A 25582-nucleotide genomic window follows, 5' to 3' on the forward strand; every position below is an offset into this window, starting at 1 on the left:
TCCATGATGCCAGTCAGGCAGATCCCTATAACACGGTGAATTTCCCCCTGTACCGACCCGAGATGTTGTCAGAATGAGCTGGGGACTAACGCCCCANGAAATCAAACTTGGGCTGTTGGAATGGCCGGCCGATGGTGCGAGAAAATCCGGTCTCGTTGTATAGGGTGTCATAGTAATCAATGACAAAGTGTGACAAGCATTCCGGGTAGTCGATGTCCGAGAGCTTCCACGACACTTTGATAGTGAACTCCTCGGGGGCTTCGGTGAATTGGGGAGCTAGGGCGTCATCTGCGGGCATGGGCTCGCCATAGCGGCTGTGATATTGCTGCTGAACCCTTTGCCGTTCCCGCCGCCTTTGGGCTCTTCTATCCAGTTCAGTCATCTCACCTTTTCTCCGTTCGGTAACGGTGGGCGGAGTGATAAATTTTGGCGTGTATTCCAATTTGTAGCCGACTACTTCGGAAAACATCTTGAAGTCTTCTCGCATTCCTTTCCAGTCTTCGGATGCAATCACTTTGAAGAAGTATTCGGTACACGGGATCACATCAATTTCCACGCTCCTGCGATGCCGATTGATCCTCGAGGTCATTTGGACCGTTCCCCCCGGGTTTTGCCGTTGAAAATATTCCACTTGGAAGTAGTCAACACATTTGAAATTCTCCATTCTTCCCCACATCAATCTAATTTTGTTCGGCACCACTGAATTCTGCTCATCTAGAACTGGCACAACCATGGGCTTCTCGGCGAACCAAAATGGGTTTTGGAACGGGCATCCACTCCAACTTGGACAAATTTGGAGCAAGAGCAACGCGAACGTCGTGATCTGAGTCTGTATTGACGCCATTTTAACTTCAATTGTTCAGAGGAAATGGCCAAGGAAGGGGACGATGAGCTCGATGAGCACGATGAGGACTCGGGTCGCATCCTGCATGTGGAGCGGGTGGATCATTTCACTCTCAAATACAGCCAGCTCAAAACACTAACCCGTGACATCTAGTACCGACTTGGATTGAAAACTCCATAATCATTAACAAATTGCTACAGAAGGATACAATGGGTCGAATCAGTACATAGATCGAATCCAAATCCAGTCACCGGCGATCACATGAACAACAGTAGGTTTACAGTGTGCCCCGACAGAAGAAATCTAGATATCCATGCATTGAAAAACTCTTAAGAGGAGACCTTGTCTGTTGTCGTAATAAAGTGGAATCGACTATATAAGGGCCTTCGCGAATCCCACTTGAAGAGGGGCTTGTAGTAGAAGGAATGGATGATGCCCTTGGCCAGATTGCTGTTCTGACAGAAGAGTAGTTTGTAGAGGGCAAGTATACGTAGTCAGCCCTTCAATTTGTGCGGCTGGCGCTTAAGCATTGGCATGAATGAGTGGACAAGTCCTTCTGTCAAACTTCCACACTCTCTTAAAGATTTGGACAGCATTAGAACTCATTGTAAGATGCAATGCGCAGTGCTAGTATTTGCTCTCGTGGTGAGCTTGGGTGTACCTAAATCATTATCGACCAATTCTAGTTCATACGTCATTGTCACCAGATAATGAATGGTCTGGCTCTTTGCACTTTCCCTTTCTGACTTCCAACATCCACCATCCACTCCTAATCCCTCAATACAACGGGCAATATAATGCATTTCATCCAGGTCTATTAGCAAAAAAGATTATCAGCGAAACCACTAACCATTCACTGTTCAGAGGTAGAAATTGTTGCATCGAACATGTGGTCAGACGATAGAGACAATAAATTGGATGATCGATGGATATGGTATGAAAAAAGGTTATAAGTGAACCCATAACGGTTTTCCGGGCTGACCCTCGAGATCAACAGGCCAAATGCGTGAGGGGGAAATCACTTTTTCCCCCCTTTATTTTAGGTTGTCAAGAACTGAGAAGGAGCGAAAGTCTCTCACATTTACCCTTCTCCTCTTTCTAGCTCGTTCACCAACGTCACTTTGAAGCAAGTAAACAGTCTGTTAACTCTAACAAATGACCTCTCTTGGTCCAGGTTTACCCAAGAGTAAGTGGTCACTATATTTCTTTCCTTATCAGCCAATTCCTGGTTCCTGCTAGAGTTCCTGCCCCATTCAAAGAGAGAACGGGGGAACTTCACCGCCATAGACGTATAAACGTTGAAGGAGCTGAGATTTTGGTCATTCATTGTGTGGACAAGTTATTCAAGTCCCATTACAGGAAGGATTCATTTTAAACGAGATGCAACTTCATGGGAGACAAGTGAAGATGATTTGTGCCTAGCTTTCATTCCAAAAAATATCTATGAGTAGTGGTCCATTTGAGGCAATTGAATGTAACCGACACTTTGACCACACTGACCAAGGAAGGAGTCCCTGAATCAGTCTAAAACACGGCAAGGCACGAGCTCTCATCAACCTTCCAGGTTTTCCGCCTGGGAACAGGTGATAACGGCAAAAGTTTCGAAAGGTCCCTTCTTTCTCCTGGGTAATTTCAAACTTAATACCGAGAACGAAATTTCTGGACTTTAGGCCATAAATCTGGTTCGTGGAGCCATAAAGACCCTTGACCGGTTCCAAGATGACGATGATACCATGGCAAAAGAAATGTGCACGAACATCATCTACTTTCGTCCAATTTAGCCCCACTCTTTTTTTCTGGAACCCTTACTCCTTACTCTTTCACAATCAACAGGACTATTGTTCTGAAGGAGGCATTATTTCCTTCAATCATAAGGATCAGAAAAAGCCTCTCTTGGTCATCGTAAGTACCTCTCAGAGGAGTTCTCACAAAACCCTGTGAGGGTCTAATCATAATCATCTCTCGCTCTACGGTGGGTTCAGGGTACGTGGTCCACTCTTTACTCACGGATGCCATTCTAATGAGGAACACTTTCCACGAATGTCAGATCAGCAATGTGCTCGATTTTCGTCTTATAAGCTAGCTCAAAGCACTTTGCACGCCTCTCAGAATCAGGTATTGTTCTCTACCAATTGATCCTCAAGAGCCCTTCGAGAAGATATATAGCATTGCTATAGAACGAAGCTTCTAACCCGTTTATTCGCTCTTGGACAAGTGGTAAAACCAACAACAATTCGGAAGAGCACACAATCTTTTTCAGACAAGCAATGCTCGGATGCCATCCATGTAGGTGCATTATCCTGACGAGAATGGGCCATGGGAAATATTCTAAAAGGGCTTTTCTAAGTGATGTCACTCAGTCTTTTGAGAACAAAGGGAAGCGAGTCTCATGCGGTAATGGTGATTGGAATGCTTTTAATGGTATCACTTGATATCCTCACTCACGTGTCAATCTTGTCCTAATCCTAGGGAGATCCTATCTTTAAATACACATTCGACCCTGTTCAGTGATGCCAAATATCAAAATCATCGAAGCAAATCTTATTTGCAGTAGAGAGAAGATGTTCCCATATCCTTCAATTCATGATGGTTCAATAAGTGTGTGATAACAAAATTGAGGACAGTTAGTTATATTAGTGTAGCTGACATGCCATGATCTCTCTATAGCTAATGGCAACACTGCAAGCAACATCGTACGGTACGGAAGTTTGGTTGGATCTTGTTACACACTTTCCAAATACGAGTGCTAAAACCCCACACTCACGGATGAATAGATACGAATGGAAAATTAAAGGGAGTCGAGACCAAAGGTAACAACAAGAAGGGTAGCATATTTGTAAAGGTTCCAGACAAGAGAGGTAACAACCAGTTTGAGACCAAATGTTTTAAACATTTTGATTTCTTTTTAACCTACCCAACAACGCGAGCATAAAAACTATCAACGTAAATACAAAAAAGTGCAGCTGCTTGATTCCAGTCTCAAGAGAGGAGAACCACGTGAAAGAACACACTACAACAACGCTTGATCATGTTGTTCTTAACGATAAGTTCTTCACTGTAGCGCACTTTCAATTTCTTCTCAATGAACTTATCGGATTCCGAGCCAATTTTAAAGGTGACAAGCTTGGTTTTCAGAATAGGTTGTTCTCCCGTCGAGAAGAGCACTTTAAAATTGAACAGAGGAACAATTTTTCATTGATTAGAGCTTTGTGTAATTGTGCTCCTTTGCCAAGCTGACATACCAAAAAGCACCTTTTGTAACGCCTTGGATGAATAGAAGACCGTGTATAGTCCGTCGTTCATCCATACATTCAAACAGTATGGATACGTACGTACTGCGTATGTTGGGTTCACCTAGAGAGAACAGTTAGGCTGTGCCATATTAGTTGCTAGCAAATCAACCAAGCCGAACATCATAAGAGCCCCCTTCTTCCCCTGAGCACCCATGGGGGTATGGAGTAATTCATGGACATTCAACAGTTGAATGCTGAACAAGCCACCTTCTGTGTCCTGGTGACTGTGTTCCGTCCATTCGATGTTCACCCTCAGACAAATTCATCATCTTATCACTCAATCAAAATTTCAGGACACGCACAACAAAAAAATCTGGCGCGGCTGGAGGTCTTGAATGCTTTTCTTTGAAATACCTCTCCTATGTCAACACAAGGTGCCTCCCCGCCTTCATCAACTGCGTTTCACTTAACACTGCCAAAAAAATGTCCCAGGCAGTTTTTAGCAATGCGAAGAAAAACATGCTTTTGGTGATGCCACTCGCAGAGCTGGATTTGGTTGATCTGGAGCGTCATGATTGAAAAAAGCTGAGTCAAGATAACTGGACAATAATTTTTAGAGTGGCCAGGTTTTTCCAAGCAGATTGAGTGTGTCAATGGAACCAATGGGACAACAATGTTAGTTCAATTGAGAAGCGAAAATATTGTCCACCCCAATCTTTGTACCTGAAGAATACGAAGATCGTAATCGCATTATCCGCGTCACCCATTTCAATGAGAATTTACTGAACACGCAAAGACCAGGAGTGGACCATGAATTGAGGTGGATGTGCTCTTGAACTGCCAAGTGTTCATCGCCAATAGATCAGAACACTCTGGAGCCACCAAAATTACCTGGACGAAAAAAGAAGCGTTAAAAGCTCAAGCAAGGGCGACAAATCCCAGATTCTCATTGCGGTTTCCCACCCATATTTGGATGAAGGCGCTCCAATGGAGGCATTTGAGCTTGAATACGCCCAGTGGGTGACAACCATGTAATAATTTTGCCCTCAATGCCACTGGGAACCCAAATTTCAAAGTCGTTAGCCCCTCCAAACGTTCGCACCTTGATGAAAAGAAAAGCACTTTTTAATCACAGCACGTAAAACCAGCCACCCAACAACCATCTACCGTCATCCTTATCAACCAATTAAGGGGCAAGCTCAATGAGATCCTACGTACATACCGACGTAGGAGCCGAGGCGAGCGAATTTTCTGCAATTCGTCTTGGCGGTTGGCAAATTTCGAAATGGTTGACACCACCGACCGAGGGTTTGCCTGGGCACAGTGCGCTAGATCAGGGATAAATAGGGTCTATTTAACAATCTGCGAGTCAAGGAAAGTTTGTCAAGTTCCAAAGCGTTGACGATTTCATGGCAGATGAGATGACTCCTCCTCCCAATCAAGGTCTCTGGTCTCTTCCCAGGGAAAATGTGTGGTTTTCTGGGTGACTTGATCATTACATTCCAATCAGATGGGCCGAGCAATTACATCTTGATCGAACCCGCACTTCTTGCCTGATCAACACCTCTTTGGGAATATCAGCGTGTCTGCCCTTTGGGCATTAACAAATCAAAGTGAAGTGAGGGCAGCTGGTCTCCAGATGCGCGTGAGGATCCTGATGAAAGGATCCATTGGGGCTTAAAGCCAACGAACTAAAAATTGAAGTATTAGCTATGAAATCAATGATTGCTCTCCTCACTTCTTCCGAGAATCATAATACACCCATTGGGCTATGAGGGGACCTCCTGGCGAGTCAGACTCAATTGATCAGAATTTCTGATTCCATGAAAGCTTCCACCCAAAGTTCCGCGTATGGCGGGTATGGACTCGGTGATGAAGATGGGGCGACGACACCTTTAAAGGCAATTTGCCAATGGAAACACGGCTCAGACCTTGGCCCTCACCGTCCTCGTAGTCCTTATAGTCCTCATATGAAGGAACTAAAGAGGATTGGACACCATAAATTTGGATTGGAATAAAGTCGAGCGGGGCTGGCGGGCCAGGAGGGTGAAGGGCAAAGTCAAAAAGTTGGATCAACAAGACCTAATTTATGTGCCTCAACACCCCTACCGGTATGGGAGCTAACACTGGGTGGCAACGGCATATACGTGCTAGCTCACGCACGGACGGTGGGTACACATATACTACTTACTTACTTACTCGCAGAACCCTGCCGGATTTAATAAATACTACTTCCAAAAGGTCTATGCTTAATCCAATATCAGAAAGAGACTTTCTCTCACACCCTGATCTAACTTGAGCCATTGACTGAAGAAGAGGCCAACGCCTCTTTGTTAGAAAGAAGCGCATGGCGCTTAATACGCACACTGCACGTACACCCTACTCCATTCCATTAACCTCTTGTCTGTGAAAATCCGAATGCCAAATCTCAGGCCACAAAGGGCTTTCTTCTAGATTCTTACTTGCTCACCTATCAGATCAAATTGGAGACCCCTCTCCATTAACGCACATGATTGAATTGAAAGGGACCTATTATGGGATGAAAATCCAGTCCTCAATAGTGCTGTTAAAGGTCGCATTTCAAGATAATAGCTGATGAGCGGCGTTTAATATTTCAGTACATTAACCCAAACTTTTCTAGCAATGACTGAAAATTAATGTGAAGTACCGTTTATTAACAACAAAGGTTTGCTCCTTCACAGAACTTTTTTGGGGACACGTGAGCATTTTTCAAAATCCATTTTTAAAGGATCCCTTTCTATCGGATCCCTCTTTCATTCCTCTGCATGGTTCGTGTTGAAATTAGTCGTAAAGTCCTCCAGAATTTCAAAAGGGTTTTGAAATAATCATGCTTTAGGATGCGGCCAATGACAGTTCGCTTTTCCCTCACAAAGCATCGAATAGAGCACTTTCTTCATGCGCAGTACAAAGGTACAATAGGTAGCTAGCTGTATGATGGATGCCCCTAGTTTTGGAATATTGCAAGCGATGATTAATTGTCACTCGATAGACTTCCCGGTGGTCATCGAGAGCTAGAAATCAACTTGGTCATTTGCACAGGTGAACGATGAATCGCTGAGCTCTTTCTGCATTGTTATTTCACTCGTAATTACTTTCCTTTTTGGGAAATTCCCAACGGGGGTCCATTTTAGCAAATTATTTTAAGATGCTGGAATTCTAAGTTGGCCATGCATTCAATGAATCGTATGGAATGCGCAGCAACTTATACAAACCCAATATTTATGAAAAAAATGTATTGACTGACCTTTGAGATAAAAGATAAGATGGTAAAATGTTTAAATAGTTATGACCTTAAAAGATATTGACGGTTGACTATTTGGCCTAAAATCTTGACTTCTTTAAATTCCGCCTTATTCGAGAGCGGTACGTTTTAAAGCATCGCCTTTTTTCCTACATTACTGTAGCCAAAGAAATGTTTGCCCTCAACCCCTGAGAATCGATTAAAAGGACAACAAAAACGCCTTACTTTGGCCACAGAAAGAACGATGAGAATAATGCAAGCCGAGTCAAAAAGGTAATCTCACTCAATATTGACTTTCGGGTGAGCTAGTAGCGAATCTTATAAGTTAAAGGACAGAACTATGAAAAAGGCGATCATTGTTTGACAAAAAGGCGAGTAAAATTGTTTTGTCAAAAGCACGCCTGAAAGGTTAGTGATAAATAATGGCTGGTGGCCATTCTTCCAGTTAGAATGCTTTGTTTGTCAAGACTTGACTAGAGCAATCAATCATAATCCTTTGTCAGGTGTTGACAGTGTATGCACATCCTTCCTTCTTTACTCACTTCACCTCATCTCACTTCACTGGAGCAGGTAATAACGCCTGACCTGAGAAACAAATGATGAAGATTTGTTTTCCAGCCTCGTCATCTACTCTATGGCCCAACTCCCAACCCTGAACTCAGGTCGGTGATCCTGCAGTACATGAAGAGGTCGATTTGGACATTCTTCGTCGAGTCCAAGAGATCCTCCAGGGAACAAATACAGGTCTACCGAAGTCAATGAGCCGACTCAAGTCAATTGTAAGAATTGATTAAGCCATGACTCTCGTGATCGCTCGAGATTCCTACTTTTACGAAAGCATTAACATACCTGACGTCTCTTTCGTGTGGTCACATGCTTATTGCGAAAGAGCAGAGTTCAAACGTGGGTTGTGGGATGTGTGAAAGTGAGTCGGTTTTTGTCCGTGGCAAGAATGATTGTGAAAGCTTGACAAACAAAGAAATGACGAGTTCAAGTTCAATGAGTAGGCAATCCAGATGTCACACTTCAACCTGTGGAGGAGCCAGGCCATCACCCAAACACTGACGCTCTTTTACATAGTGTGCTACGAGCACAGGAGTGGAATGAGTGATAAATCATAAATGATCTTCTGCTCATTGGAACACTTTGTTCAACAAAGTGGAACATGGGGCATTCCAATCTAAAAATGCGTGCGTGATATCCGTGATAGAGTTGAAAGTCGTCACTAGCTTTTATTGTACTGCATGTCCAATCCTCCATCTCGGAACGGAGTCCCATGTTCAATCCCCTAAGGAGGCGACGAGGAAATTGTAATGGCGTTTTTTTGTTGCCTGGACAGGCCTTCTTTTGGGTCGAAATTTAATTGATTGTATTGCGTTTGCTCAACTATTCCATCCAATTAACTTAAGGTAAAAAGAAAGGGAGGACTGTAAATTCCAAGGTATGAGAAAAGGAGAACTGGGGCAAGCACACATTGCTCCCGGATTATTGCACCGCCGACACTTCTACTGACCCAAAGCACTTCGATCCGCACAAATTGATGGACATGTGTCTTGGACACTTTCAGGTGAGCCATTATGTGGACACTCCTACCTTGACATAATGCTGAAATTTCGAGGTGCTTGCGTCAGTCCCGAGGTGCGAATTGAATGAGAATGATGATCACTCGTTGATCCCGCAGCTCTTTAAAGGAGGAAGAATATCCTCATGCCTCACGCTTACTTTTCCATATCACGAGGGGGGTTCATATTCATCTTCCGGGACACTCGCCATCCTTTGTCTTACGACGATTTACGTGCTTGTTGTGAGTGAACGTCTAAAGTGAAGTGCACAAATGAAGCGATTACTTTTCGATTACACTGGACATTCTGGGACAGGAATTTCTTAAGACATGTTTATGGCACTCACTGCCGGTAACAATCGTGTGTTGAGAATTTTATTGCTTTGAATATCAGGTATGGGACTGCCGCCGTCGGCCTCTTGACTTCACATTAGCAGTTGTTGGAACGAGGTAGGTAGAAAGACCACACTCGTTGTGTGCTCAAGTCTTTGAAAAAAAGGATGGGACACTCACTCTTCTCATCTTGAGTCTCGATCTAAAGTTGACCTCAACGATCATTACTTTCACACAAATATTCTAATTCACCGTGGAAAATGAAGGGAATAGGACGTTGTCTGAAAGAGTTCTTGTGAATTAGTACAAAGACCTCCGCCGACCGTATAGGTTAATCTTTGTAAACAGCAGAAAATGCAATCTTAGTTAGCTAACGATATCCAGACATGCAATGGCAAGAGTGAAAGGAGTTTTTTATCGAGACAATCTGCAGGAAAGTAATTAGCGTGTCTATTTCCTGTGCGTACCTGGAATGCACTTGGGATCTTATCCTATCTTGTTTGGCTTTTTCGCATCTCGAGCAAACCTTAGCCCAGCCTAATGCATTTGATTCGCAAGAAGTAGCACTATATTTATTGGATGCATTTTCATTCACCTTCAAGCTTTGAACGTTCTGTGTTGTTGCGATTCGAGTTATTCATTCAGTTCCTGCGGGCCAGCATTGCCCAAGATCAAATCGACTACAGCCTACCAAAAAAACATGAATACCACGCAATAAAGAGCTCATCAGTCAGTATTGGAAGTCTGAAAAGAAGCCCTCTTTCAGGTTGTGAAGTTGGGGCGTGGATCGAAAAAGGACAAGGAAGCTTTGAATCCTCGGGAGTCGCGCAAGGAACCATTCTCGGACCAGCAGCTGGTCGAGGTTTTTCGTATTATGACAGCTTACCTGCAAAAGGGGAGAATCGAGCTATCACCGAATGAAATATATGCGACGTTTTCCGTTGAAACATTTCAATTTATGACACCCAAAATGAGCCTTTGAATCCTGAATTAAATTGCCTGAGCGTGCAAAGCTCCGTTTGAAAGGAATCGAATACGAATAAAGAAGATAGTTATCATCAACTTCATGGACCTCTGCCGACTTGGTGCAGTATGATTTTGAAATCAGATTGGCCCAGACAGCAAGCATTTTGGAAATTTGAACGTCCCCGAACTACTCGTACCTAGTATTCTAGTATTACCGTAGGTAGGTTTAGTTTCTGAATGAAGTGACCGATATTTATAAGAAAGCTGATCTGAGAATAGGACACGGCTCTAACGATCCCAACGGTTCACCATCATCATCCTGTTCTGACACTTAAATGTGAGAAATTCTATTGGAGTCGGAGTGCAGGTCTTTTTTGTGGCAGGTCTCAATTGTCATTCTTGCCGAGTGTCTCCAATTGCATCAAGTCTCCTGCCAGGATCACCTTTGAACAAAAAGAGTCTGAACTTGAGTTTCAAGCTGGGGCAAACGAGACGAGGAAAAGCCCCATTCAGTCAGAGGGCTCCTTTGAAACACTAACATCACCCACAGCATCAACTGCTGGATGACATCCCTGAATGATGCGCCTTCTCTGCTCTACTAAACTGTCTCTTGGAGGGGTCCTTTGAGCAGCACTTGCAAAAAAAAATCTCTTTGGCTTTAATTTGCTTCTTTAATTCCCTTCATTTTAAGCTCCTCGTCGCTGTGATATTAGTTGTCCTGCTCGTTCTATTATGTACACAAAAGGAAGGAGCAGGGTGATAAACCGAGACACCTCAGATCTCTAGAACATTTCATCTTGAATGTAGCGAAGAGAGAGACAGAGAATGACAGGGAAAGAAGTAAGGTCGTCTCAATTATGCTTCTTGCATTCGAATACTTCCTCGTTCCCCCCCCATGGCCAGTCTTTTGAAGTTTTGGGTCAAGACAAAGGTGTTATTGATTGTCCTGCGTGTTCAATGACTGTTCCAAAATGTTCTAAACATCCACGAGACTTTCATTTTGGCGCATCCTGACGTTGGCATTGTTGGTTTTAATGAGGTATAGATGTTCAATTACGTGAGAAATAATGCGCCAAAGCCATCTCGCTTGCCTGCTAGTTAGTTGGTAGAGTGTATATGTAGTACGTACCCGGTACACATTTTAAATATTCCAAAGAAGCTGGGGGACTAAAAAAGTAACTCTAATGGCCTAGTTTGCATTTTTCTTTGTCGCCCCGGCCAAATTGAACAAGAAAAACTGTCATATCTGCATATAATATCTGGGGCCATGCTAATAGAAGACCTGATTCATTCGTTCAGTGACACGTAGGTAAAAAACGAAAAAGACCTAGCTAGCTAGTTATGTACAGCACTGTAACGCAGTTGATGGAACGTTTAGAGGTCTTTTAAGGTATTCGCCGAGCTTTATCTACGTTGGCTTTCGTTTTGAGTGGATCCGTTGTCGGTCTTCTCACTCCGTGTAGTCCATTCTTGGATATGCAAATTAAGGACCTTTTCCTGCAAAGTTAATTGTGTGGAAAGGGAAAAAGGTGATAAAGTAGACGAAGAAAAGACAAAGAGAGAGAGAAAGGAACAAGTTTGGAATCCTCTCAATCCACTCCATAAGCCTTGGCCCATAGAAGTCATTTCCATCTGCCTTCGCGATTCGCCTCGTTGCGAAGAAAGGAGGAGACAGAGCGAACCTTGGAAGAAGCCTTTTTTTTCTTCGTCTCTTTGCTCGTTCATTTGGAGATCTTCCTTTGCCTTGATTGTCGGGATCTTTCTTCCTTGGGAGGTGATTACCATGTTATGACAATGGGTTTTTCATTCACCTCCAAAGTACCAGGATAGTTGGGGGATTCATTAAGGGTGGAAATGTTCCCCACAAATGATCTGAATCCAAGGGGATCCACTTAGAACAAGTTTCTCAGCAATGGAAGTTGAGAAATAAAAATCAAACTCCAATGGTGACAAATGGAGTCCTGTTGCAAGAAGGGGTGTTCCCTCTCTGTTCTTGGTGCAAGCAACAAAGAACCAAACTAATTCGTTTCAAAATATCTCAAACTACAGAATTGTCGATTAAGTGCTTGATCTTATTGAATTTCAGGCCAAAAGAAAGATTTTAGTAAATTAGGTTAGCAAGACCGGAATAGAAAGCGCTATGCTCAAATTTCGTGGTGATGTTTCTCACCACCAGCGGGCTCAATGATTATAATGGTGGTCATTCTCAAATTATCAACACCATTCACTCCTATGCAAATGGTAATCTCAATTGTGAACTCATACGTACATTATGTACGCTATATTCTCATGACATTTATGAAAAGGCTTTCTCAACGGTCAGTGAATTCAGGGCTGTTCCCTGTTACTTTGCACATCAAACACTACATATGGAGTTGGGCAGATAGACCCAAATGCAAATTTGACCATTCCAAACAATCAAAATTTGTACCCAGGGCTCTCAAGGGTTTCAAGTGGAGTGAGGAGAGCTCATCCAATCATCTCACATGTGAACAAAGCCACTCAATTTTGCATTGCCATGAGAGGATTCCACGGAAAACAACACTCCTTGATTTATCATCATTTGTTTGACGAAAAACGACGCCCAGTCTCACAAGCTTAACAGAGGGGAGACAGACAGACAGAGCTAGACCGTAGTCCTCATTTTTTTACTACTCGGGAGGCTTTCTCATTGAAAACGTGAAGAGATTTCATGAGCCCTAATTTGTTGCTTTATTCCCCAAGCGAAACACAAATAAAAGGGGTAAAGCCGCGCATCTGCAGAATTCAAATCATTCATCAAGTGGCCAGAATCTCCCACAATTGACGAATCCGCCAACAGCTTTGGTACATGGGAACAATGTGAAGCAACCCGTTATTAGAAGGATCCTAAGCATTATGACTAAACTAAGATCAACTCTAGTAGCCATTATTGAGAGCCGCGCATATGTGTACATCCTCTCGAAGAGCCTTTCAAGTGCCAATTAACTTTGTTGGAGTTGATTCGGATGGAGATCCACTTCGCCCCATGTCAGATGATAAGATCTGGATCTTCGATTTACCCATCCCATCGACTGCCCCACAAGCTCAACTCGCTATACATACGTACGTACAAAGAGCACAGTAATGATGATAGTTCATCCTGGGAAGCAATATTGGCTTTCACTCACACGACATGTTTTCTTTTACTACAAAGGCTTGGCCTCCAAAGTGGAACAGAACGGCGATGACAACCTATTTCCCTCTAATGAGCCTCTTGAGCACGAGGTTTCTATTCTGTCCCCTTGATTCAACATATCTCTTCAAACTTGTCGATTTGCTTGAATTATATATATATAGAGAGAGAGAGCGAGGGATTGGGAACGTTGCCCAACACTTCAACGCTTCAACAAAACAAATGATCTTGTTCCATCCAGTCTTATTCCAAATTTCATTATTCACCAGTATTGCATAATACTTCTTTCGTGCAAGGAGTCACCCTGAAATTCATTGAAAGCATAAATTAAGAGTGCATTTCGGACACCAGGTAGCACGGAATGCACTTGATCCCGGATCAAATAAACGGGAATGTCTTGAACCTTACGTTTCGAGCCGACAAAGATAAGGCATCTTTTGTTCGTTTTCTCGAGGTTTTACACTATTCGATGAGAAAAAGTGTAGTGGGTTTCCTTTTTGACGTCAAAGCGCTCTTTTTTCGAAGTAAATCAATGCAAGTCGATTGTGAAAGAAACTAGCAGGCTAGATAAGAAAATTATGAGCAACTGGAATCTAAGACTTGAGCGTTGGTCCAAAAAACTGGAATGTTTATTTACAGGCAAGATAGAAATGACAGTGTAATGAGTGTCTGTAAATGAACGAATATACTAATGGTGAACCACAAACGTCGAGAACGAGAGTCGTTGTGTGTAGATGAAATGACAAATTGCATTATTCATAACGAGCGATTCTTGGTAGAATGATCTTGGTTGTTCCAGGGGAGATTGTTTGTCCAGGACACGCGATCAGCGCGAGCTATCAAACAAAGCTCAAGTAGGTAGATCCTACCTACTCTCTATTCTCTTTATCACATTAGATCGAACAGTCATTGAGATTCATAAGGAAATCTTTCAATCTTTGTCTTTTCCCAATTGGTAGTGAATCGAAACGGGAAAGCCTGAAGAGCATTGAAAGCTAAGGAAATCTGTGAGGGGGAGGGAACAGAATGGTGGACCTTGCAATGCCTTCTCTTCGTTATGCATGGGAAGAGAAAGCGAGACGAAGTCTTCTGCGAGTTATTGAAAGCCCGTTAAAATTACCATTTCTTTTTCTCTTTCATGGATATAAATTGGTGACGTTAAACAGTATGTACACTTCTACTAGTTCAAAAATGCCAATTGATGGGATCAAAAAATGTGCCTAATGTTTAGAGGCTCTCTCCAGTTTTAGAATTGCGAGATCATAAAAAGTAGGAGTTACAGCGGGTTTAAATAAAGTTGGATCGAAATAGCTTCTTTATACTGGGATCTACCAAATATTTGGTTCATATTTCATTTCAATATGGTGTAACGAAGGATCTTAATTATCCAATTCCATAGACTCAGATTGGCGGTGTGGTCGCTTTTCGGTGGGAGAGCCAAGGGCCTGGAGGCCTGAGCCGCCTGAAGGAGGAGTTCTTTAATTGAGCAGGTCAGGCCGGTGCTTCACGTCATTTCTGTCCTTGGCCTCCTGTCCTTCTTGTCCTTCCTGTTCTTCTTCTCCTTGATCCTCGACGCGTCGTCGTCGTCGTCGTCAATGCTACTACTGCGTTCTTCGGCTACCTCTGCCTCTTGGTCCTGTTTTGCCCTTTGGAGGTCATTGAGTTGGTGATCACTGGGCGCCGTTGAAGAAGGCGGCGTCGGTGTCGCCATTGAGGCATCCTGCGCTGACGGAGAAGGTTCGTTCGAAACGGGCGATGAGCGAGCAACCAGCGGTGAGGAGGTCGATTCATTGTGAGCGTTGGACGTGGAGGCAGGGGAAGAGGGGTTTTGGGGCGTCGCTGGCTTGCAACTGGAATATCGGTGATTGCGATGCTGGCTAAATGAGCCGGAATGTGAGAATGTTTTGAAACAACGATCACATTGGAAGGGTTTTTCTCCTGTGTGGAGTCGCATATGTTCCCTCAGATGATGTTTGTGCTTGAACGCCTTGTCACACTCCGTACAGGGATAGGGGCGTTGGTCTGTTGGGGACAGAATAAACTAATTGAAAATCAATACTAGTACGGCCACAGAGCGCCGTTCTCTCTAGAAGAGAACCAGTTCTAATAGGGCTGTGAGGCTTGTCTGGCACGATGGCAATGAATCATGTGGATGATGGACTTAATCCTCACCTGAATGCTCATACATGTGCCGAGCGAGGCTGCTCCGCTTGGGGAATGTTTTATCACACTTTTCGCATGAAAAATGTCCCTCTTCGTCATTGGAGCCTCCCGAGTCGGTTAGGCCCATGGGGAATCGATAGAGATCTTGTAAACTGGCCAGATTAGAGAACGTCGGAGTTGAGCCGGATCCGAGAGAGAAAAATCTACTCCTATCATCCACCATCGAAGGGGATCTCAGAGTTGGTGCCTCGTGGTTGGACACTGGTGAGCTCGAGGGGGATGATCCCTTGTTAGATAAGTCCAATGGCCTCTCCTCATTACTCTCGAAATCGATCGAGTCCGGCGATTTGCGGTCGTCCACCACCGAGATCGGGACATCCGTATTATTAGCCACGAGGCTGCTTCCATTGTCACCCGCTGTCTTGGCCAAGTCTTCCATCGTGGTTCTGGTCATTCGTGGAAATAACCCTGACATAATTGAAGAGTAACCAGGGGCTGCAGAGGCCGCCAAAGGGAATGCACTATTGTTGAGAAAACTGTTGGCAGCTCCTGGGGAAGAGCTTGATCCTCCGTTCATAAAAGCTGCCATGGCGGCAGCCGCATTCTGAGGAAGAAACGGCAAAGTTCCCGAGGATGTCAATCCACTCCCAGCGGTTCCGCTGTTGTTGGATTGATTGACAGGTTTTCCCTCTCTTCTATCTCGAGCACGTGAATTCTGGAACCAGACTTTGACCACTTTGAAAGGGTGTCCTATCTTGGCTGCAATCTTTTCCAGTTCCTCTCTCTTGGGTCTAGGATTGTGCAAGTAATAGCTCTTGAGGGTGGCGAGCTGATCCTCGGAGATGAGAGTCCGGACACGCACCTTCCTTTCATCTTGGGACATCAACATGTGTCCTCCTCCACTTCCACCTGCCATTCCTCCGCAAGAGCTACTTCCACTCGCACTCCCCGTGGAGGAGGCGATTGAGGCATCGTTGTTGCTTATCTGCATTCCCTCATCAGCATCTGCCAAGTCACTATTGACACTCTCCGTTTCATCTTCCACGTCCACATCTTCATTGGGTCCGGCACAGACCTCATGGTGTTGAGCGAGCTCCAAAGTGGTGTTGAGTACCTTGCCACAGCTGAACTTACATTTAAGATCTTTCAGAGAACTATTATCACCTTGGACATCTAAAGGAGTGTTGTCTTTAGCACGACGTTGTTCTTCAATGAAGCGCATCATGGCCATCGTTTTGATCTTGACCAGATGATCGTTGAAGTTGCTTGGCTCAACATGAGCCACCGCTTCCTTCTCGTCTTCTTTCATCTCATCTTCTACCATTTCCTCCTCTCGCTTGAGATCCAGTGCAGCGTTGAAATGGTGGCGAGATTTGGCTTTTAAATGTCCATTTTCTTCCTTCATTCCATTGCCCTTGGGGCTTTGGTGATGCCCTTGCGAAGCAGCCATGGCCGCCGAGGCTGCAGCCACATTCTGAATTTGTATTAATTGGTGAAATAACAATTCCGGACTTGGCATCAGTCCCCCCGTCATGCCTGTTCTATTCAGAATCCCCGGGTATTGCGAAGCCATCAGAAGGGGAAGGTTGGCGTTTTGGAAGAAGTTTTGAGACATCATGGGCGGCCCTGGGAACCTCGGTGGTAGTGGGGTGAGAGGAGGACTCAATGGGACATGACTTTTTGCTCCTTGACCTCCTCGTGAGGGGACCTGGTGGTTGGCAGCCGAGACAGCTTGCTGCCAAGCCAATTGCTTACTAAGACCTAAACCATCCACTGGTCCATTATTGCGTGAGGAACTTGCCGGGGATCCATTGAGACCCGAGGCACCGCCATTTCCAGGAGCACCCCCCAAATTTGGGCGACGTCCAATTTGCTGGAAAACGAGAGGAAAAACGTTCAATTTCTCCTGCCTTGATGTGGATCAAATTGTTGCTCTTCGTTTATTCTTACCAGACATTTCTTGCTCGTGGTGTGGGAAGAATACGACCCGGAGTGGGAGAATCTCTTATCACAATGTTGGCATTTGAATGGTTTTTCTCCTGTGTGGATTCTCTCATGCTCCTGAATAACAAGAAAGGGGGAGAGAAAAGGGGTTGAGAATCATCTCTCTTTTCAACCATGATCATAGCATACTATGTACATTGTAGAACGAACGGGCAAAATCCTTCAGGAGGTTCAAGGATTGCAAATGTATGAACAGAACGTATGGATGATCGAGGTAAAGCTAGCCATGTGTGCCAGCTTGCACACAGCCATCATCTATTGCACAGTAGATACACCTCATTAGTCATACTGTTTGAATTTTGCTTAGGTTTCCTGCCCTGCTCGTGAAGTTTGATCAAATAGAAGAGCTCTTTGTCACTAAAATCGCGCCCCCTCCCTTCCTACCTCCCTCCCTCCCAACTATAGTACAGCAACAGCGACCATGTGGTCGTGGTTTTCATGGCCCAACTCTTTGAATTCATTTTCACATATGCTTTATGTGTCACGTATTGTCATTTTTCAAAGGTAAGTTATGGCCCCAAAATGACTCGACATGAGTCAAACAGAGCTTCCCGCATCGTTGGGCACTTAACGTTAGAAATCCGAATTCACTTTTTATTAAGAAAACATGTCTTTCTTACCTTAAGATGATGCTTGAACTTGAAAGCCTTTCCACACTCCTGACACTTGAACTTTCTCAATTCGGGCCCATCGGCGTGGTTGGCCATGTGTCGTTGAAGTTTCGTGAGATTTTGAAACTGTTTCGAACAAATTGTGCATGGCTGAAAGGACGGAAGATTCGAGTGGTCACAACTCGGGAATCGACCAAACATGGCTGGCTGGCTGCTACCTTGGCAGTCTCTTGTGTTCTGACAAGAATGTCTAAAACATCCGGCTGAATCGCTCGAATGTAAATCTCAAGTGGAACGCAGTTAATTCCTATTGCCTTGGGGACAAAACGCTTTTGGGAATGTCACACCGCTCAACTAACCTACACACGACCTACAACCGAATGCTCCAGTGCAGTGTACATTATACTATATACAGCAGAACCCACGGAGACACCTTGCTCGCATAACTAGGAGACACCTATGAAAGTCACACCAAACTGTTGGGAAACAGTTTGAACCGGTTGACGAGACTGACTAAAACAGTGAGTCGTCGCCGAAGAAGAAGCGATGCTCTCTCATCGAAGAAGGTAAAACGAAACTAGAGAATCAGGACCAGATGTGAATAGGTAACGTGATGGTGACATTGGTACCGAAGAGCTACTAGAGAACATTGCTGAGCTGCCAAGGTTACGTAAATCGAAGGATAACTGGACTATAAAACGAGAATGAGGGCATGGGGTGGAGAAGAGGAAGAGAAGAGGAAGAGGAGGAGAAGGAGGAGGAGAAGATGAGTGAGTGAGTGAGTGAGTGAACAAGGTAATGGTGCTTACCAGATCTGTTTTGTCCGGGTGAGTGGCCATCATGTGTCGTTCCAAGACCTCCAGATTCGGGAATGTCGACCCACAATTGCATGTGATCTGTTGCATTTGACCGAGACGACTAGCCTTTCCCGTAAGCTTTGATGGAGTGTGCGATGTGGTTGTGGGTCCACCAGCCCTCGATTGATGAAGAAGAGGTGGGGGCAGGGGAAGATTTCCTATCGACGAGGGCGATCGATTATTCGCCGTCATCATTGAAACTATAAACAATGACAACACCGGGTTACAATCATTTCCTGCTCAGATGGTTCTCGTAAACCACATGGGATCTGTAAACTCCCACAACCAAACTTGCTTACCTAATGGTATCTGTCTGGACAATTAAGACAATCTCGATCAATGATTGAATGAGTCTCATTCATTCATTCACTGATTCAATCGATGGTCAATAAATTGTCCTCGACGGACACAATTCGGCAAAGGAAGGTGACGTTTCCACCGTCTTCGTGTCAAAGCAAAATGAAATCTAGCTCATCATTGAGACCGGATGGTGGTCGTCTTACCTTGACTATTTTGGTGCTGTTGGAGTAGCATGTCACGAGAGAAGGATTGAGGCGAGAAAGGTAAATGCTGCGATGATGGCTGTTGTTGATGTTGATGTAGCTGTTGTTGCTGATGATTACTAATACCACTACCACTCGATCCACTCACACTACTCTTCTCCGAGTTCTGACTTGAATCCGAAATGGGCGGACTCATGAGGCCCGCTGAACCACACAGTTTCTCCCACATTTGAAAATAGTTCAGGAACGGATTGGCTGCACCTGGCAGACCCCCAGGTGGGACGACGGATCGTCCATTTTGATGCATGTTGGCTGACATGAGCGCGGCTTGGGCGGATTCTCGCTCCAAGAAAGGCGGAGCTGCAGCCATGGCGACGAAGCTGATGATGAAAGGTAGTGCCAGACAGAAGTCAGTCACTCGAGGGCCGCCACCACTTCTACCTCAGGCCCCTTGGTCCAACCCAACAGGTTGAGAGTTTTCAGGTAAGTGACGCCTGATTAGAAGCGGAGGTTGCGACTCGCTTCAAGCCCAACGGGAAATGCTCGCCTAAAGGCCCTTTCCTTTATCGGAGGGAAGGAGGGCGCTTAATCGTGTTCTCTCTTCTCTGTTCGAGTGGCTCTACCTATCCACAGGTGTCCTCCTCGCCTCTTTCGCAAAGGTAGGCAGGGCTAGGTAAACATTCCACTCGAGAGCAATTGGCTGGTGAAGGTAGTAATAACTGGTTCCCGACCCGGGACCTGGGAAGGTAATTCAAATGGGTCCCCAACACTGAAAACAACTTAAACGCTCGTACTTGTCCACGGAGCTCGTGGAATATGTTGTTGTCGCTCGGGGGAACAACTTGTGAGTGTAAGAATCAGACTTCAGATCTCTTTCGGAAAGAAAAAAAAACGGGGATGCTCATTCAAGTCAGTTCAGACGGGATTTTCTAGATACGCCTGCTGACTGCCCCTGCTTCTTTCACGTTGGGCTATGTGGACGAGCGACCCGTTTCTTCCCAGTCCCTGGTTTGCGAGCATGTCTTTTGGGTGTTTGTGGGAAGTCAGTCAGCGATGAGAGCTTCGCGTGAAGTTCTCCGAACGAAAGAACGAAGGATCGAACAAACGAACGAACGAACGAACGAAGGGGCGAACGAAGGGACGAACGAACTGGATTGAGTCACTCACACAAGTGGGGAACATCGGCGACGCGAGGGCGCTCCTTCTCACACGCTGATCCCGTTCCTTGGGAAGAGCTGCTCAGAGGCACAGAGACACACACGTACCAGGAGGCTCAGGAGGACTGGCTGGTGGCCTCGGGACGATGAACGACTTTAGGGTTCTTTCCTCCTTTACTACTACCTCTGGTTCTCCTGGCACAATTTTCGGGACCTGCTGATCATTGGATGGCGACGAAGGACACGCTCAAGTCGACTTTGGCGGCGAGAAATCGACTAAAGGCGGAGAAAATGCGGCCTCCGAGATGTATCCTCTTCGAATAAACAAAAAATTAAGCTCTATCATGGACGAATTTGAATGTTTTAGTCTTACCTGATAACGTTTGCGAGGGTTTCTGAATGGCGAGGACTCACGAAGACGAGAAGAAAGGTTCCGTGACTTCCTGGCGACGCCGCCAGAAAGTAGAGCTTTTCCGTACGTACCTTTCTCTTGTTTACTACTACCTGTTGGATTACCTTTCTCTTTACCTGAGAAAACGATGGCTTGACATTACGCAAGCCAGGTCGCTCGAATTTCACAAATTCACAAACGAATCACAACGATTATGAATTCAATACGGAGGCCAGATGAGTTATTGAGACCCTTAAACCCACAAGTGGTGACCACATGATCCATTGTTCGTTGCTAAATGACATCAAACCGACACCCGCGCATTGCTGCAAGTGTTTTTCGCCATTAAAAGGAAACCTGTCGTTCTTTGTGGGTTGCGTCATAATTAAGAAACGACAACGACTTTTCCAAGGTTCATTCATTCCATATTCTCAGTCGATCTGTCTGCAGTATACGCGAGGGCAAGGCAAGAGTGCCTTTGACTGAGTAGTGCTCCCATGTTGTTGGCAGTCAGTCTAGCAGAGCAATAAATTCCTCGAGAAATTGAAAACTGTCCCCTTAATGAGTCCCATGTCCACCCGGGGATGGATCAAGAGAGTGACCTGGGTTGGAAAATTAATGATGTTCACCCACAAAAGAGTTGTTGCCAGAGAATGATGGAGACTCCTCTCGCCGTTTCTTTTTCCTTTCTCTCCTGTTCACATCTTAAAAATGGCCTTTGAAGCGCGGATCCTACCACCACCACCACCGCCACCATTATTAGTATATTGGAGTCACCCGAAAAATCCAAACGTGACGGTCCACCAAGTTTGGAAAAAGAAGGAGTAAAAAGGAAACGAATGTTAGAAGTCAAGAAACGAAGACAAACGATCTATGTTCCTCCCGTTCTATCTCAGCCACTCGCAATTGAACTCCAGTCCCACCTGGTTCTCTCATCAGGTGGTAGGAAGAAGGCGACAGCCAAAGAAGAAGTCTTCTCGACATAAACGTACGTACATACGTAGGTCCGGATGAGTAGATCTGGTAGCCTGAACTTTGAGTGGTGGGTGAACCCGTTACCGCTATCTCCGATTTCTGCTTAACTACTTTTCCGGATCCGCTCTAATCATCTGAAGTTGTTGGGGAATTTCGTCCAACTCCATGGGTGGCTTGCCAGGCATGACTTGAGAAGGTAGTCGTGGAATGTGGCGCATTTGTATTATCCAGAAGGAGCTAGCCTTCCTCCTTCCTCCACAGTTTTGTCGAAGAACGAGCAGGATAATACTCAATTGGCCACAAACTCGAAAACTTACTTCAAACCTTCATTCCATTCCAGATATTTGTGTGCGCTCTGAAGTTCACCAGTCACACGTACAATAGCATCAATGTCGGTGAATGTGTGGGGAGTTCGTTCCGAGATAGAGGGAATATTTAATCACGAGAAGCCTTGAAAGGGTTTGGCATCCAGCTGTTTTCACTGATGAAACTCACTTCAGGGATGGTGTTGGATAGGATGAAGCAAACGTCAAGTCGCCTGGATTCCATCGATATCCAATCAAGCTCTCCTTCCAAGGAGTGTAAATGTCACCAGGGAGGCCATGATGGTGGTGTTATTGGAGAGGTTCGAGGCTCTCGTCGGTGATCTCAGGGGCTTCTCCTTTGCCCTTTTTCTGGACAGGATGACGACGTCTATTAGTCGAGTTCGTCGTGAAAGTTCCGATCCACCGACGAACAGATCGATCGCTCGATCGATCGACTGTTCCAGAGAATGAAATTAAAGAAAAAATAATTTGTTCGTAGATCGGTGAAATGGGTGATTGGAGAAAATACACAGACAGACAGACAGACAGACAGAGAAACAGAGAGATACGTAGAGAGAAAAATGGGTGAAATAAGACACGTGATCCACGGCGAGGAGCCCATGAGTGGCTCTTGGAAATTTAATCAAGAGACCCACCGTCGTCGTCTTTGTCGCTGTAGATGTTGTCGTTTTCGTGGATGTTGGTGTGGATGACAAGGCATCACCACCCAAGTCGGCTTTCATTAAGAACCAATCAGTCTTGTACATCTGTTCGAACCTCTTAATACGGCCACCGACTATATAGAGTTGAGCACAGCTCTGATGGTGCCTTTCCAAAAGACTTTTCTTTAGATTGCCGACCGACTTTCGCGCACACGTGAAGAAAATCTCGCCATCTTTAACTGATTAAAAGGAAAATCGTTCTGAGAAGATCAAACCAGTTCTTTGTTTTTATAAGATTCCTTTCTTTAATGTCAAATTCGATTACCTTGCCATGGATTTGGTCGGGTATTAGCGGTATATTGAGGACTGCGACCAATACCATAGAAAGTAACAACAATGGAGGAAAAGGGGTGATGAACACCCATAATGAGAGAAAGAAGCCAAAATAAAAGAGACTGAAAGGGACCAGAGGCCGAAAATAGGTTGACACCGAGCCAAAATGAGAAAGAAGGAGGAAATCCTATTAACCTTACATGGCATCAATTGTAGAGGCAAGGGTGCAATGGACAAGGGGACGAATGGAACACTTGTTCCACATCCACGGGCGTGAGTGTTGTTGCCATTGTGGCTGTGATGGTTGCATTTCCCTTTCTCCTGACACATTCAAACGCACGAGAGCGGGAAGACTAAAAGGCATTCGTCCATAAGTTTGAAATGGCTTTCAAACGTGCGTTATCAAGTCAGTTTCAAATGAAAGTGCCTTCCTCCCTCACAATGATGTTTGGGCCGTGTCCTGTGCTACTATGTACGACATGCATTTATATACAGTTTGGGATGCCCGTTTGAACTTGGGTCATATGTGGAATCTCGAGCTGGATCTGTATTCAATTCTTTATCTAGACAGGAAGCAATTTGCTGCTCCCCTGTTGTTATTGTTCAGACTTGGCACTCCACAGCAAACTTGCCCCCGTTGCCCAAAATGAGAAAGAGAACACACAGAGCAATTTCCATGGTGTTCGTCGTGTTGTTGTTGATAGTGGTGGTGGTGGTGTGGAGGTGGGGGAGGTTTACGCGTAGAGTGCTCGCAACCTTTTTATCTTGACTCCATCCAGGCTCCAATCAGGATCCGTGGCATCGGCTCTCGTCCCGATAAGAAATTAAGGTCGGAACTCCAGGGTGTCACTCTCTGGGTGGTGGGCGTTGCGTTTGATTCGCCTACACTCCAATGTACTGCATTTACACTCACAGATCTACTGCTATATGTATGTACATATAGTGGTACAGTGTTTCGTTACACGAATTGGATGTGTTGTTATCGACTCTGCATTTACTCCACCGTGCCTTGTTCGAGCACCGAGTAGTGAGTGTGATTATTTTCCCCATCTGGCGTTGTTTTTATGCCCAAACTTGGGTATGATATTCAATAAAGGAAAAAATGACATCGAAAAACAGGGATGACGAAAACAAGAAAGAGAGAGAGCGAAAAATCATCACAAGTTCTGGTTCTAATTACATGCACACTGTCTCTTGTTGACAAGTGAGCCCTATGAGGAGGGAGCCATGGTCTCTATTTCTTGTTTTGATTATTATTTGGGTTGACTTTAGTGAGCATCTTGCATCGTATGTCCATGTCCAAAGGTTTTGGTCAACGTCAAACGTCGTCGAGGTAATTTATGCATTGCTCGTATTCGTTCCGTGGCCACGGTTCTTGATGATGTGAGTCCTGCCCTGAACCCAACATTGTCATCGGTGGTGCATCATGGTACTCTTACGCTCATACGTAGAAGCGAGTCAGCTTGGGCTTGAAGTGATGGGATAATCAGAGAAACTGGCGATGACTTATGTTTGTAATGCCATCCTAAATCCTCGGAGACCCTCCCACCCAAGACTAACGATCTACAGAGTTCAATTGGAACGAGGTTGGATCATCCACGGGGAATTTATCCTTGGATGGACCTTCAGCTCTCGAGTCTGTGCTCTTGCTCATCCATGGCTTTGGGGACACTCGAGAGAGGGGAAAATGATCCTTCATCCTCCCTGGAATACCATTGGATCAAGGTTCATTTTTCCTGCTTATTGAACCTTCTGCGGTCCCTGAGGGACACGGGCCTCGACTTTCCGAGGGAAAAAAAACTGTGGACATCCATACGAAATATAAACTAAGAGAACCAACCCTTAGCACTTTGGGCATTTGGCACTTGAGAGACGAGGGAAATGCTATGACTGCTCGAACGCACTCTCATCTGAAATGAAGGAATCTGTCACTGGTTGTCAGGGGGAAGACAAGTGTTTCATCTTTTATCACCTGATGCATTCACCCTGATCTGTGTATTCCCTCACTTGCTGTGCTTGCGTACTTTGCTTGCGTTCTCTCCTCCTCTGTTCCCTTCCTCTCCCCTTTTCTGCTCGTTTACTCTTTCCTTAACCAAGCCATTCAATCCGGAATTGACCATTTCCCCCGGATTCATCGCGATTTGGTGAAGCGATATGCTCCAGAAAACCTCTCCTACATATTCGACTTGACGAGGTTCGGACCTCGGAAGTTAGCCAATGAATATATCTGGTCAGACCAAGTGCTCTTGATGGATGGGCTACTCATCT

General features: G+C 45.0%; 2 protein-coding genes across 2 annotated transcripts in view; both read right to left on the reverse strand.

Annotated features, from left to right (window-relative positions):
- LOC131888979 (uncharacterized) overlaps nucleotides 1-929 on the reverse strand; it is a 1570-nt gene extending 641 nt beyond the window's left edge. Inside the window, exon 1 of the mRNA XM_059237955.1 lies at nucleotides 109-929. Coding sequence (XP_059093938.1) covers nucleotides 109-844 — 736 coding nt within the window. The 5' untranslated portion in view covers nucleotides 845-929. The remainder of the gene's footprint in view (nucleotides 1-108) is intronic.
- Nucleotides 930-14639: 13710 nt separating this feature from the next.
- Nucleotides 14640-20196, reverse strand: LOC131888926 (zinc finger E-box-binding homeobox 2-like). Its single transcript, XM_059237885.1, has 6 exons — nucleotides 19492-20196; nucleotides 18941-19188; nucleotides 18141-18281; nucleotides 17467-17577; nucleotides 15526-17389; nucleotides 14640-15375 (listed from the first exon to the last, which is right to left on the reverse strand). Exons 1-6 carry the CDS (start codon nucleotides 19859-19861, stop codon nucleotides 14858-14860), a joined length of 3252 nt encoding a protein of 1083 aa, XP_059093868.1. The 5' UTR covers nucleotides 19862-20196; the 3' UTR covers nucleotides 14640-14857.
- Between the last annotated feature and the right edge of the window lie 5386 nt (nucleotides 20197-25582).

Source organism: Tigriopus californicus, chromosome 1, assembly GCF_007210705.1.
Source record: "Tigriopus californicus strain San Diego chromosome 1, Tcal_SD_v2.1, whole genome shotgun sequence".
Lineage (NCBI taxonomy): Eukaryota > Metazoa > Arthropoda > Copepoda > Harpacticoida > Harpacticidae > Tigriopus > Tigriopus californicus.

Excerpts from the sequence above, each read along its gene's own strand:
- LOC131888926 (XM_059237885.1), bottom strand. The coding sequence starts at position 19,861 with ATGGCTGCAGCTCCGCCTTTCTTGGAGCGAGAATCCGCCCAAGCCGCG. Across the intron at positions 17,578-18,140 it reads AGTTCAAGCATCATCTTAAG|GAGCATGAGAGAATCCACAC; the intron begins GTAAGAAAGACA and ends CTTGTTATTCAG. Across the intron at positions 15,376-15,525 it reads GCACATGTATGAGCATTCAG|ACCAACGCCCCTATCCCTGT; the intron begins GTGAGGATTAAG and ends TGTCCCCAACAG.